The 16,239-nt window shown below is 41.2% G+C and overlaps 1 protein-coding gene across 2 annotated transcripts in view; it reads right to left on the minus strand.

Moving 5' to 3' along the window:
• Positions 1–10,023: 10,023 nt before the first annotated feature.
• The window catches only part of il6st (interleukin 6 cytokine family signal transduce), a 36,229-nt gene continuing 30,013 nt past the window's right edge, over positions 10,024–16,239 (minus strand). For both annotated transcript variants that reach the window (XM_049738450.2, XM_049738451.2), the window contains 3 exons: positions 16,090–16,186; positions 15,649–15,730; positions 10,024–14,682 (listed from right to left, as the gene is read on the minus strand). In XM_049738450.2, the coding sequence (XP_049594407.1) occupies positions 14,074–14,682; positions 15,649–15,730; positions 16,090–16,186 (788 nt within the window). In that variant the 3' untranslated portion in view covers positions 10,024–14,073. The remainder of the gene's footprint in view (positions 14,683–15,648; positions 15,731–16,089; positions 16,187–16,239) is intronic.

Below are 16,239 nucleotides of genomic sequence, written 5' to 3' on the forward strand. Positions count from 1 at the left end.
TTATAAACAGCCGATCCGCTCGGCGGGGGCTATTTTCGGCCACTTGGCGCGTGCGCACGGCCTCCCGGATGTGCCGGGCGGGTGCGCGAGCTCGCCGGCCGCTGGAAGTCGAATGAGGCTCCGCGATCTCCTCCGCGGTGCTTATAAACAGCCGATCCGCTCGGCGGGGGCTATTTTCGGCCACTTGGCGCGTGCGCACGGCCTCCCGGATGTGCCGGGCGGGTGCGCGAGCTCGCCGGCCGCTGGAAGTCGAATGAGGCTCCGCAATCTCCTCCGCGGTGCTTATAAACAGCCGATCCGCTCGGCGGGGGCTATTTTCGGCCACTTGGCGCGTGCGCACGGCCTCCCGGATGTGCCGGGCGGGTGCGCGAGCTCGCCGGCCGCTGGAAGTCGAATGAGGCTCCGCGATCTCCTCCGCGGTGCTTCTAAACAGCCGATCCGCTCGGGGGGGGGGCTATTTTCGGCCACTTGGCGCGTGCGCACGGCCTCCCGGATGTGCCGGGCGGGTGCGCGAGCTCGTCGGCCGCTGGAAGTCGAATGAGGCTCCGCGATCTCCTCCGCGGTGCTTATAAAGTGCCGATCCGCTCGGCTTGGAGCTATTTCCGGCCCCCCGTTGGTGCCGGGCGGCGTGCGCGAGCTCGCCGGCCGCTGGAAGTCGAATGAGGCTTATACAAAGGATATATCATAAAATCGTAAATTTCCGTCGAATTTTAGGGGGTCGACTTATACACCGAGTCGACCTATACACCGGCAAATACGGTACTTAAACAAAAGTAGTGTTAGGGTTTTCCAGGTTATCTTTATCGTAGGATTATGTTGGAATGTAACCTGTAATAATTACCCTCGCCTGTCCTGTCTTAACAAAAGTAGTAGAACAAAGTGCTAAGATCTTTTGAAGTGATTGACTAGCTGCAGAGGAAGCAATCAAAGTTGTTTTGTTTACACAACATCGTGAAAGACCCCCTGCTGTGCTTTGATCAGCAGGCCAGGGCCTTCGGCCCCATCCTGTTTGCTCTCACACCCACTCTCAACCCCCACTCTGTTTCTCTCAATAAAAATGCTCCTGCAAGAGGCCTGAGTCAGATTTCATTCGATCATCGCTGTTCAGACAGCGACGAATGGACTCTCCACCTGCAGGTGCTTAAGAGGACTTACTTGTCTCCTGTTTGGTTCTTGCAAAATAAGTTGGAGTGTGCACAACTCTAACATTTTGGTGCCGAAACCCGGGATCCTCATACCCACCATCTGACCGGCGAAGGAGGACGTGCTGCATTGTCGACAAGCCAGCGTCCATTAGGAGGACCTGGAAAAGAAAGTCCTGGGAAGAGAATTCTTCGCTGGGCCAGCATCTTAGGTCTGCCTTCGTCTGACAGAGGTGGATTGACGGGATCCGGCGGTGCAACGAACCAGGGGACAAGTAAGTTAAAGCGCTAAAGATACGGCTTTGGTTTGTCCGAGCTATGAGAATACGGCTTTGGTTTGTCCGAGCTATGAGAATACGGCTTTGGTTTGTCCGGGCTATGAGATGAGATACGGCTTTGGTTTGTCCGAGCTATGAGAATACGGCTTTGGTTTTTCCAAGCCATGAAACAGTTGGGATTCTAGTCCCAGTGGAAGAAACGGGCTAAGAAAAAAAAGAGCTTCTTTTTCCTAATTGAAGAAGGGCGTAGATTCTTTTTTTCTCCGTTTTTCTAAGCTGTTTGGAAGGGTTTTATACCCATCCTGAATAGGCCTAAAAATAAAAAGCGCTTGAGTTTGTGTGGTTGAGAGTGTGACTGGTAGGATAAATTGACAAAAAAGCAGTTCTAGCATTGATCCACGGCAATAATACAGGCTAGTAATTTGTTGAAAGGTCAATTTAAACCTGCATTGAGGATCCTCAAAGAAATAAATAAGTAATAATAGTAATAATAATAATATTTTTGAGACAAAGAGATTGTAAAACCTAAAACTACTAGAATTAAGATGGGAAATAAAAACGGTAAATCTCTACCTCTTGACGGAGATGAGAAGTACATGGCGAGTAGATTTCTTAATTGTATGCAATATATGCCGAAGTGGAAGAAAAAGTATGGAGTAGAAGGGAAGTTGAGAGTTGAAGTGTGGAAGATAGTAGTTGATGTTTTAGAAGAGAGTGTGGATAGAAAGAAAAATGGACTGAAAAAGAAAAGAAGAGAGAGTGAATTGGATTGTGCTAAAATGTGGTTGAAAGCTTCACAAGAAAGAAGAGAACAAATCCAAAAGACAAAAGATAGAAAGTTGAAGAGTGATGAAGCCGCCATTCAATTGAGATTTGAAAAAGAATTCTGGGTACATAGTGGCATCCCATTCAATGATGCAGATGACAGTTCTTATCATCAACATCTTAAAATTGCGCTCCTCACTGGTTTCCCCCCTGACTTGGGCAGTTGGGTGAAGAAACACTTGGTGGAAGCGGACACTGCTTGGTTTACAAAAAACATGCAGTGGCCCGGAGACGCTGATAAAGGGATTGAGAAAGGCAAAAGTTCTGATGTATTTCATCTAGACGATGATAATGATCTAAATCACATATGTCAGAGTTACGGCCCGCGGGCCAGAGCCGGCCCGCGAATTGATTATCTATGGCCCCCTGGATGATATTGAATTACTATTAGAACAGGCCCGTAGGCCACAGCCGCCCGCTGGTGTTTTGCACGCACCAACACTACATTTCCCACAATGCAACGGTAGCCCGCGATGTCCCTGCAGCTCGCACAAGCGGCTTCATTATTCATCAGTAGTCAGAGCAGAGTTCAACTTTCTGATACCCCCCCTCCTCAAAAATGGCTAAACGTAAGGTGGACGCTGAGAACAGGGGGTTTCAGGCCAGGTGGGAGGCAGAGTACATGTTTACGGAGGTAAGAGGCAAACCTGTGTGTCTTCTGTGTGGAGAAAATGCGGCTGTAATGAAATAATTAAATTTAAGAAGGCACTATCAAGCGTCTAAGAAACACACAGACCAAGACAAGAATATGGAATATGAACAAAAGCTACAGAAGGTGGAAGAATTAAAACGAGGCCTTAAGTCCAGACAGGCTATGTTCACGTATGCTAAATCACAAAGCGAGGCTGCTGCCAAGGCTAGCTTTATTGTGGCAAAAGAGATCGCCAAATCAGCCCGGCCCTTTGCAGAAGGAGAGTTGATCAAAAACGGGTTTTGAGCCTCAGAGCCTAACCCCGAACATTGATGAACTTGTACAAACAATGAGACACCTCTAAGTATCAGGCTCAGCCTCAGACAAGTGAGCATCACAGAACAGTAACGTATTTTCCGTTTTTTAATTCGGTTACATTTTTACATTTGTTTCTACAAGACGTGATTTTTTCTTTGAAGTATTGTTTTGTCTGTGTGCCGTAAATTTTTGAATTTTATTTATTTATATTTATTTTTCAGTTGAATGGACCAAGGGAAAATTGCAGATAAGAGCCATGAGAAAGAATACAACTGATTTGATTATTTATTTATTTTACGATTTGAAAGCAATGATCGGTAGATCATAGAGCAGCACAATAATACATTTTCAGTTTATAATGCATGCACTTTTACTTATGCATTTATGTTGATATTAAGAAACACATTTTGTTTTTAAAACAATTGAATTTTTTGCTGTTTGGCTGTTAAAAATGTTTTCCCTTGAAGTTACTGACAGAGCCATAACAAAATATTGCCATATTCATTTAATCATTAAATAATGTACACTGTGTTAGGTCTTAGTTCAAAAGGCTATGTGCAATCATTCCGATATATTTTAATAAACATTGAACCAGTCCGGCCCTCGGCTTGTAGCAAATTAGTTTTTTTGGCCCTCGGTGTGTTTGACTTTGACATCCCTGATCTAAATGAAGATACAACGATCTTCTTCCAAAGTTCCCAAAGGGGCAGAGGAAGAGTTAGATACCAACAAGGTCGCAAGCCACCATTCAGATCAAAACCCCTATCAGATTCAGACAACTGTTGGAACTGTGGGAGACGAGGACACTATGCAAGAGTGTGTCGTTTTGCAAAACAATATCAAAGGGTGGAGGAAGGAGCAGAGGAAAAGCCAAATTTTTAGCATGACAAGCTTCCTCCTCTTTGACCGCTTATGCTCATACAGACAAAGAAAGAATAGATGCCCATATGACAGCAAAACATGTCATTGTCAGATTATTAGAATTTTTTTTAGATTATTAGAAGTCCTGTCCATCCAAGAAGTATGACAATGCTGTTTGTATGCCCAAATTACAAATGACTAGAGCTCAAATTGTGTTACACTGAAGTTAAAATATGCAAATCAAGTGGTAAAGGAATGCAACTTGCTTCTAGAAGATAAATAAATAAAATTAGAATGTGCTGTCCTCGTGTGCATGGGAGGGACCAGCTCATGATCGACCACAGGAAATGGCCAGCCTGTGACGAATCATTGTTACTGAGACCTACCTTTTGCATGCGAGAGCTGTGCATATGTGTGCGTATATGTTAAAATGATGAACATTGGCTAAAGTTTTAGTATAAAAAAATTTGCTAGACTGTGGTCTATCCAATTTGCACCGCAGAACAGAAATGATTTTGAAAGATAAAAATGAGAGGAAAAAGAGAGAAATCTGTTTGCGAGCAGAAACTAATCCACACTAGTGCATGTTAAGTGTCGAGCCCACATGAGAAAAAAAAAAAAAAAACGACAGAACATGCTTTCAGGAATTGGAAGAAGCTAAATTGTGAATTTAAGATTTTGCAATGCTACATTTAATAGGAATAATTGATTGGTTGTGTTATAAGATTATACAAAATTCTAAATGCAAGCTAAATCTGAGAGATTGAGTTCTTCAAATTTAAAAACAAAGAAAAAAATTCAGATTAATTTGCCAATTGTTTGTTTTAGTGTTTTTTGAATTGGTGGATTGTTCTACCAGGAAACCTGAGTTGAAAATGATATATGAATGTTGTGTGGTGAGCTTGGATGAATTGGGACCAATGTGATAGAAAGACTCCTTTTTGGAGACTGTGTGTGAGATGCAAATGAACATTGATGAATGATAGCCTGAATGTAAAGAAATTACAGGTTGAATGGTTGAAGTCGTTGGCGACTACTATGGAAAATTAGTAGAGCGACTTTGATGAAAGAGTGATTTTGAGCAGGTTGAATGTTAGAAAGAAACACGTAGCTTTTGGATTGATAATTAATTACAGAAAAAAAACTGGAGAACCAATAACACATGTAGAAGATGTGTGAACTGAGAAATTGAGAAGCGTTTTGGAAAGAAAGTCAAATTAAATGATGATGGAATCGTATGTAGTAAAGAACGCATTCTCCCAAAAAGTTTGTCAAGGTGTGAGGCATGGGCGTTGCCAAGCCTCAAAAGGAGGGAGTGAGTAGGACAGATAGTGGAAGATTGTAATAATACAACACTTTATGACAATGAATTTTCTAATACATTTGGTGTTATATTGTGGTAAATTTTTTGTTCTGGTGTAGATAGGTTAGCAACACGAGAGATTTAGAGGTTCAAAAGAAAGACAGTTAAAAGAAAACATTTTTGATTTGGACAATTGCAGGCTAACAGGAACATGAGAACGATAAGAACTACGAGGTGGGATCCAATTTCATTGGGGAGATTGAGAATTCACAGCACCATACTCTAAGTCACATTTTTGAGCAAGCATGACAATAACATGTGAGAGGTCAAGACATACAGATCAGGGCTTGATGTGGAACGCAGACCTCGATGAGTTGATTTTCAATAATGATACTGAAGACAACATAATGTCCGATTAAATTGGAACTATAGATAAAATGTAGCTCAAAAATAGGATGAGTTGCAGGATTTACGATATAAAAACGAGACCGCTGTTATTAGAAGAATTTGAAGTTTGGTAAACAAACGTTACCAGCAAATTGATGGAAGCAGCTACATTTGGAGATAGTCTTACAAGTTTGATGTCCCAGCCTGTCATTCTCAGTGTCAGAGTCCCTGAAACCCAATCCAAGACTTCGCCTGCAGCCGTGAACAACCACAAAATGGTGCCTGGCTCTGAAGCACCTTTGACCTTTGGCGAAGGACAAGAAAAGACTGCTGTTGTGCTTGGAGGAGGACAAGTACACTCCGGAGGAAATACAACATCCTCGGGGACGGAAAAGACAGTGAAAAACGGAGGAACTCACAATGATGAAAATTGACTCATTTGAACAATGGACTCATTCAAGAGTGATGGATGGGGTCGCTCTGAAGCAACAGCCAAAGAACACCAACTTGAGAGGGTGAAGTGCAGCAAAAAGATATGGACTTAGAATGTCCGACGACCAAATCGCAGTCCTTGCTACGGCGTTACCAAATTTGGTGAAGCTTGGTTCAAAGTGGAAGGGAGGTTCATTGTGCACTGAGTTTGACAGAACTAAGGAGATTTGATAAATAAATAAATAAAAATTTGAAAAATACGTAGGGCTACAGAGAAAAGCATTATAATCAGAGATTGAACGGATTTGGATAAAACAAATAGGCTAAAATGGTAGGAAACAAGAGCAAGATCTTATATTTTGGCTCATCAAGCTTAAGACGTAGAGGTCGAGTTATATAAATTTTAGAACAGGACATTTGGCAGTCAGGAGGAAGCTAGGTTGCTCAATGTACCTACTCAATACAATAGTAAGTTTTTTTGCACCACAGTGGAGGTTGGATGGTCAGAAAGTTAGGTACGTTCAATTTTTGACATTCACACAATCATGCATAAGAGCCACACGGCGACAGTTAACAAGACAATGACTGCAATAGGGGCCACCTACGACTGCACCGACATGAAAAAGTAGAAACGAGAGAGCAGAGTATGGGATATGCTAAAACGTCTGCTATACAGTTACCGATAGGAGATTCTATCAAAAGAAGCTACATGAGAGATGGATTAGAATCTCTTTGTGTGTTCTGTTTGTGAGTAATCTCTGTAAAATTGTGACAGTCTTGTTGTCGTTCGTCTGAACTTTGTATGCCGTTTTGTGTATGTGTGCGTGCAGATGTGTGTGTGAGTGTGTGTGTTCACACCCTGTGTGGGTGCGAGCGTGTGAGGAGAAAGAAGGCATGGGTAAGATAATCTCTTTTAAACCAGGAGGCAATAAATGGGAACGCCCCTGTCATAAATAGTTTTTGGTTAAAGGGAATCATTAGGAGGTGTTCAAACTCTTCCCGCAAACACTCCTATTTGCCAGTTAAATGGGCACGACAATTGACTACGAGAGTTGCAAACAACAGATGAAGAGCAGTCCTTGGCAGATTATATGATCAGGACGCTCAAACTGTGTCAAAGACAAATTTACTGCCGCTTGATCTTTCCTCCTCACAGGTCGACAACCCCATCAATCCAGGAGACTGGGTCTACATCGAGGTCATCAAAAGAAGGAACTGGGCCAGCCACGACGGGAGGGACCATTCCAAGTCTTGCTGACTACGCATGTTGCATCCAAGGTTGCAGGACCCACAAATGCATCAACGACGACTGCTCTCCAGGAGGAAACTGGATGGGAGCTTTGGACATCACCGCTGTGTGCCAGGATGAGAGAGCCGTTTTCAAGGTGTAAGGGCTCTACTACCAACATGGCTGCACCATCGGACGGGACCTACTTCATCCAGAAGTTCAGAGGCACTGCCTCACCTGCATCCTAAGAGTGCACGTGCCTGTTCAGTACGGATCATGGTTTTGTGGTCACGAGAGTTGTCCGATGCTGCCTGCCAACTGGACACGAGTGTGTGCGCCAGTGTGTGTGACAGACCTCACCTACAGACTAGAACATCATCAGCTGACGAAAACACGGGCACATATACAACTTCTTAGACGTGACAGTTGTGATAATGATAATGAGACGTGGATTGCGTAGATGCTGTTCTGTTGAGCATGTTTTACAGAAACTTGATGATTTGACCATCGAAAATGCTTCGCAAGTGATGGATACAATGATGTACTGTTTCTGTGTTTTTCTTTTTCTTTTTTATTGATAGCATTCTGGTCGCCTGTGGCACAGGGGCCGTGTAAGAATTTTCCTGCTAATAACATCTGGCCAGCAGGTTTTTCGCTTACACAATAAGTTTGATCTGGGGTATTGAGGTAATGCCTCATCTTCACTGGAAAGTGTTGCTATCATTGTTTGTTGTTTTTATTTTTACCATTCTACTTTCTTCATTATACGTATATATGTTTTTTTTTCTTACTTGTCTTTGTTGTTTGGGGTGACAATCATATGATAAAACAGGAGGGAGATGTTAGGGTTTTCCAGGTTATCTTTATCGTAGGATTATGTTGGAATGTCACCTGTAATAATTACCCTCGCCTGTCCTGTCTTAACAAAAGTAGTAGAACAAAGTGCTAAGATCTTTTGAACTGATTGACTAGCTGCAGAGGAAGCAATCAAAGTTGTTTTGTTTACACAACATCGTGAAAGACCCCCTGCTGTGCTTTGATCAGCAGGCCAGGGCCTTCGGCCCCATCCTGTTTGCTCTCACACCCACTCTCAACCCCCACTCTGTTTCTCTCAATAAAAATGCTCCTGCAAGAGGCCTGAGTCAGACTTCATTCGATCATCGCTGTTCAGACAGCGACGAATGGACTCTCCACCTGCAGGTGCTTAAGAGGACTTACTTGTCTCCTGTTTGGTTCTTGCAAAATAAGTTGGAGTGTGCACAACTCTAACAAGTAGGCTGGTGCATAAATTTGGGCACCACAACAGAAAAATGACATCAATATTTAGTAGATCCTCATTTTGCAGAAATAACAGCCTCTAAACGCTTCCTATAGCTTCCAATGAGAGTTTGGATTCTGATTGAAGGTATTTTTGACCATTCTTCTTGACAAAACATCTCCAGTTCAGTCAGGTTTGTTGGTTTCCGAGCATGGACAGCCCGCTTTAAATCACACCGCAGATTTTCAATCATATTCAGGTCTGGGGACTGAGATGGCCATTCCAGAACGTTGTACTTGTTCCTCTGCATGAATGCCTTAGTCGAATTTGAGCAGTGTTTGGGGTCGTTGTCTTGTTGAAGTATCCAGCCCCTGCGCAACTTCAACTTTGTCACTGATTCTTGAACATTGTTCGCAAGAATCTGCTGATACTGACTGGAATCCATGCAACCTTCAACTTTAACAAGATAGCCAGTACCTGCATTGGCCACACAGCCCCACAGCATGCTGGAACCACCACCAAAATTGACTGTGGGTAGCAAGTGTTTGTCATGGAATGCTGTGTTCTTCTTACTCCATGCATACCGCTCCTTGTTATGTCCAAATAACAAAATGTTAGTTTCATCAGTCCACAGCACCTTATGCCAAAATGAAGTTGGCTTGTCTAAACGTGCTTTAGTATACCTCAAGCGACTGTTTGTGGCATGTGTGCAGAAAAGGCTTCTGCCGCATTACTCTCCCATATAGCATCTCCTTGTGCAAAGTGTGCTGAATAGTTAAATGTACAGTGACACCATCTGGAGCAAGATCATGTTGTAGGTCTTTGGAGCTGGTCTGTGGATTGACTTTGACTGTCCTCACCATCATTCGCCTCTGCTTATCTGAGGTTTTTCTTGGCCTGCCACTCCGGGCCTAAACTAGAACTGTGTCTGTGGTCTTCCATTTCCTCACTATGTTCCTCACAGTGGAAACTGGCAGCTGAAATTTCTGAGCTAGCTTTTTGTATCATTCCTCTCAGGTCATTTGTCAGTTGTTTTGAGGCTCCCATGTTGCCACTCTTCAAAGAAGATGCAAAGAGAACTTGCAACTGGCCACCTTAAATACCCTTTCTCATGGTTGGCTTCACCTGTGTATGTAGATCAAAGGTCAATGAGCTTATCAATGAGTTTACCAAACAAATTTTGTGTTCCAATAATTATTGCTAAAGGTATTCAAATCAATAAAACAACAAGTTGGGGTTTTTGGGTTTTTCCTTGCCCTTCTGGGAGTTAAGTTCAGGGGATGTTGAGAATAATTGTCAATTTTGCCCATGTAAAGCCCTTTCAGACTTTATTTCAAACAACTCCATGTGGCACCGCACCTCTGCTGAAAACAGTGTGATATATCTTTATTTTCATTGTGAAAGTCACTTCAAAATATATTTTAATGAACAGTGAATATGATAGTGTGAGTTGATATGCATATAGTTCACTATGTAGATAAAGACAGTGACCAATGTTACAAAAACAGCAGGACATGAATCAAACAGACTAATCTCAAAGATGCTTAGGTTCAATTCCTGCCACATTCCAAAATGGCACACGCCTCAGCCATGCTCAAGAGATATTTTGAAATGCAATGCAGTATGTGGAATTAACTCAAAGTATTTTAATGTATTTCTGCTATCCTGGTCCTACAAAGTCGATAGAACCTACACACTGGAGTGGTCAACAGTTCACTGCATGGCACATATAAAGCCACATTCAGTCACCCTTTAGGGATATTATCCTTCCCCGTTTGGAAGCAATAACAGTTGTAACTCAATTTCACCTGCTTCCCTCTCCACATCCTTACTTGAAGATTAATGACTAATTTTCTATTTTTACACAGTCAGCGTCATAGGTAGGCAGCATGGTATCTGCAGCACAAATAAGTTACTCCAGTATGGCACAGTCATACCTGCCGTGGCCGGATGGTTTGTTGTGCCTCCCAGCATGTGCATGAAAGCAATATCAGGAAAATGAGGAAATGAAAGAGCATTGCTTGGGTTCCACAAATTGACCTCTAGCAGGCTTCTGGTGAATGTTTCTGCTAAAAATGGATAAATTGCCTTGGGTGGCACCTCCTTGTAGTAGCCAGAGAGATCCTTAAACCCTCTGTCAAAACCACATGCTAGTGTAGTGGGTTCCTTTTGATACATGGAAATTTTGGTCAAATAATTTTCTAAAAACGTGCTCTACCAAATGGTTTGTCACTTTATGGTACAAGTAGTGCAAGCTAAACAAAAGTAATCTAAGAAATACTATTTTCTATGAATAAATACAGCTTATGCTCATGCATTGTTGTTGTCACTATGATATATTGAATGTTTTATCATTATAATATTCTGAAATAGTTCTACAAGAACGATTGTATTCCTGTCTAAAACCATGCTCTACAAAATGGGTTGTTTGTCGATTTATGGTAAAATTAGTGCAAGCTAAGATGAAATAATAATAAAAACATATATTTGCTATGAATGAATACAACTTCTGCAAGTTCATCGTCGTTATTAGGATATATTGAATGTTTTTTCATTATAATATCCTGAAATAGTCATATAAGTATGATCTAATTCAGTGGTTCTGAATCTGGGTTTGATCGAACCCCAGGGGTTCGGTGAGTCGGTTTCAGGGGTTCGGCAGAGCTGGTATGTCATTGCCCCGCCCCCGCCGTCTGCGGATGGCCGAATACACCGGTAGCAAATGGGCCTTTAAATTGTTCTGCCGTGCCAGTTCATGTGGGATAATCCATGATCTACTGCTCTGTCAAGGGGCATCCACCTTCTTCAATGTTGACCAAAGTGAGCAGGACCAGGGACTGAATCTAGGGGCCAAAGTGGTGACAACGTTGTGCAAGATGATCACACTGCCATGGCTTTGAGTCATTTTCTGTGACAACTATTTCACCAGCTTCGCCTTGCTGCAGAACCTGCAAACGACGCTGGGAATAAAGTGCATCGGCACGATCAGATCGAACCACAGTGGTGAAGCACCATTGATGCCAGATAAAGACCTGATGAAGAAAGGACGTGGTGCTTTTGATTACAGGTCTACGGCGGGGGTGATAGCAGTGAAATGGTATGACAACAAATGTGTCAACCTTCTCAGCAATGCCTCTGGCATTGAGCAACCATCAAGCGGTGGAGCAAAGAGGCCAAGGCCAAAGTCGACGCTGCTTTGTGGCATACCACCGCAAATGAATCATCAATCCAAAGCTTTTGTTTGTGGGAGGGCTGGGATTAGGGACAGAAGTATTGCATGTGTGGGACATGTGGGGAAATTCAAATACTTTTTGAGCTGTTGATCGGCTATTTCTCATGTTCTGTCAATTGTTCAGTTATTCATTTTCAAAGAAATAAAGAATGTCCTCCTTTTTATTTGTATTTGTATTTTGCAGTTGCTATTGCAAGGCTGATTATTGATTATTTTTGTTTGTTTGTTTGTTTACATATTCAACTTTTATTCTATTTCAAGTTCATAGTTAAGAGATAAGCGTAAGATAAAATACACTTTTTTTAGTTAAATGCAAATACAGCTAAACAATGTATTACATATTTACCTTACCATAAAGAGGCACCTCTACCATTTGATAGAGGCTTATATTTAAAAAACTGGTGGGTATGTTGAAAACAGAATTGATTGTTGTTATTAGTGCCTAAAGGAAGTAAAACATGGAAAAAAATATTTTTTCTACTGCTTCTTTCTTGGTGGGAACTTTAAAGGGTTAATGAAGGATATCTAATGTGCCGATGCAGTGCTCCAGGTATGGGTGAAAAGTCCCCAGTTAGACCATGTGTCGTGTCATCTCAAGGGCTAAGCCTAGTCATTATACAATGGAACCTCAATTTAACTGGACATAAAATCTAGTCCAGTCCACTCAAAATGCAACTTCGTAAAGTATTTTTCAAAGTCTGTTAATGGCCACAGCGCAAGTACCATAATTTCTGGACTATAGGTGGCACTTGAATATAAGCCGCACGAGCAAAAATTTGGGGAAAATCCTGCTTTGTTCATATATAAGCCCACTGGACTGTAAGCTGCGGGTGTTTTAATGTTTAATTTCCATATACAAACGAATATGCACAAATCATACAATATCATAAAAATCATGAAAAATCCATAGGTAACCTGCATTGGACTATAAACTGTAGGGTTCAAATATTGCGCAGAAAGTAGTGGTTTATAGTCTGGAAAATATGGTAAACAGCGCTGATGTAGGGACTCAACAGACAAACTCGTCACGCGTTTCCCACGAGAGCTGCTTTGTCAGAGATAAAAAGACTTGGAGTAGACCAAAGCAGACTAAAAAGTACGCCATGTGGCGGCCATGTTGGCCGTGACAATTTTCTCAACAAAAGCTGCGCGATACCTGAGATTTTGGTATCGATCAATACCAAGTAAATACTGGCGTCGGTATTACTAATACCGGTACTTTTATTTAAAAAAAAAAAAAAAAAAAAAAAAAAGCGATTTTAAATTGCTTGTCCTAACATGTTTTGTGCAAATTAAGCGTTCTTGTTGAGTTCTTAACCGTGCCATACTTTCTTCAATGGAAACATAGAGCATGGAGATTAGTTTTGCATCATTGAAAGCACACAACTCATAAGGAACGTGTAATATGTACATGCTCAATGATTTTTTTGTGCTCATCGTGTAAATGTCTATTGAACATGCTTTTTGGGAGGATGGGGTATAATACATTGATTTTATTTGTAACGACCTTATCAATAGCATTTAATTAAATGCAATTGTAAGGGAGGTGATAAAGTAACATTGTGGCTCTTGACTGTGACCACCCACCATTATCCTTCCCCAAGCATGAATAAGGAAAGTTTGGATCAACTTGAATACTTTTTAAACAGTTTGAAGTTTTTATATATACATATATTTATAGTAATTACTATTATGTTGTACTGGGAATTTTTAAGCTACAAAAAAAGTAAAAAATAATTTTGTACTGCATTGTGTGGTTTTTAGGACGAGAATTTTTTTTTACTTAGGTGTAATGAACAATAGGCTCTAACAGACAACCCCTTCCACTAATTAGTCCATTGAATTGAGGTTCCAATGTATAAAATACACATAGCAACATGGCAACCATGCATACAGCTTTACTACCAGACAAACTTTGATATTGAGGGATTTGTATAGGCATTTGGGCAGAGCTTTCAGTGATCATTCCGAAATAATGCTGTTCTCAATTCAACAATATAATCAAAGGGTTTTCAACTGGAATATACTCGATGCATTACTATTACTCTTGAAAAGATTAGTTCTGGTTAGTTGAGAGCAAACACAGAACAGAATTAGTCTTTTGCGATCACCAAAAACTTGAAATGACCATGCGACATTAACACAGGCAGATCTATTGTCAATCTCCTGTACGTGTTCTTACTGTGGCCTATAGCCACCAAGCTGTGGCATATAGCTGGAGAGAGATTGGCCACCTGTAAGTGTTTTCTGCTGATTGTCTTTTCCCGAGGTACACGTGTCCAGCGGCAACAGCACTCGGTGTGGCTCCTCCTCCAGGTGGTTTGACTCAGGAAAGCTGCCATTGTCTTGGTTGCATTCACTGTGTGTGAAGCAAGGCAGTCGTGAGAACGGTTGGGAAGCTTTGTTGCCTTCCTGCATTAAAAGGTCTGGGTTCTCCTCAGAGTCCAGGAGTGGTTGTGTGGACTCTGAGCGGGAAAAAATGAGCTGCTGAGGTTGAGCACTCGGGGTCTGGCCTTTGTAACCATTAGAGGCTACCACTGAAGAGTACTGAACAGTGCTGGCAGTGGTGTCAGCAATGTCAGCACTCTCGTCGCTGTCAGACACACTCTGACGAGGTGAGGACATGCAAGAGGAGCCTCCGATACCACTGCTGTGTTCCTCAGACAGATATTTGTCCTTCTTGAGAGCCAGGCTCATTTTGTCTTCCTCAGACACAGATTTTCCATCACTTACATCCACATCAAGCACACTGATGCCAGACAGAGAGTTTTCCTTTGGTGTCTCCGGCTGCAAAGCAACATACAGAGACAATCTTAAAAGAGCACTAGTACAACATTTTGTGAAATGTGTAATGCACATTACGTTCCAGGTAACAGACAAAATTTACAATGTAGTGGAAGTAGCTATGGTATTATTTATATAAATATGTTTCATGCGTACTCTTCACCAACAACGTGAGGTACAGGTAATATTTTTAGGGTTGCCATCCACACATTCCAAAAACAGCTGATGACTATGAATGTGTGGTATGCCTTTAAAAGGCATGTTTGGACTGTTGAGTGATGTGGAAGTGACTATACAGTGTAAGATTGAACTATTTTCTGTAGAAAATAACATTAGCTTTTGTGTTGCACAGTGACATTACAAGTTGAGACTACCATCAGATATACTAAAAATGTGTAATGACTATTTTGCTACCATTTGTTTGCTAATGCGATTAAAGAAGCACCAACAGCTGTTTACGTCATCCCTCTATAACAGGGGTCACCAAGCCCTTGAGGACCGGACCTGGTGAATGATGTTTTCTTTACTGCAGATATGCAATTGAGTAACTTTACTGCACCATACTGTATAATAATAAAACATATATAGTACATATAAACATTTGTAATAACAAAACAAACAAAAATCAGTGATGAATGTACATTTCACATGACCAAAGGAAGTAATAAGCCAATTTAATGGTTGCCAGCTGCCTTGGTACATCCAACATTAACGTCGTATGTTAACTTTCATATTTACTTATGACAAGTAATTAATATTTTAATGTGCGTGACACATGCCCCCGTTGTTCTCCATTCAAATTTGAAATTTTATAGTTTGTGAGAACATCTTATATTTCGTATTCTTGTATGACTGTCAATGTTACATGTTATTTGAAACAATTTTACTTAAAACACTGCCTGCAGAGTTTAAGTTTTTATAATGGCAAAAGACACTGACTATCTTGATTATTTCAATTACAGTCCTTACTTTTAAAGGATAATCAGGTGACCAGTCTCCAATGGTGCTCTTTCTAGGGTTTGGGATCCAAGGCCATAAATTCTTCCTTATCCTGTGCAAAGAAATAGATGACTATAAATTAGCTGCATTTATAAAAGAGACACAAAGCTGCACTTAGTGGCGAGTCACAGCTGACATTTTTTTATCAACAGCCAACCATGGTGCGGTGCATACACTCCCATTGTTTATTTATGGTGTAGACTGAAAATGTTGGTATATCACAACAAAAGAAGAGATTATCAACTAAATATTTATTAATCATAATCAAAAATATCCATTAAATAAATACTCAACTAAATGAGTTAAATTTCACACACTTTATCGCCTCAACAGTAGTGTCTTAAGAGAAGATTTGATAAAAATGTCTTACCTATCGCCTCCAAAACATGCAAACAATTCTTCTTTACTTACACATCTTTTTTGTAGATACACAGCAACATGGTTAAGAGAACCACAAAGAGAAAGCCAAGACTAACTCCAACCACAATCATCTCAATCTCCCCTGGTGCTGTGGGAAACAAACACAATTTCAGGACAATTCTAAAACAGAATCAACAACCT

This window comes from Syngnathus scovelli, chromosome 13 (assembly GCF_024217435.2).
Source record: "Syngnathus scovelli strain Florida chromosome 13, RoL_Ssco_1.2, whole genome shotgun sequence".
NCBI lineage: Eukaryota > Metazoa > Chordata > Actinopteri > Syngnathiformes > Syngnathidae > Syngnathus > Syngnathus scovelli.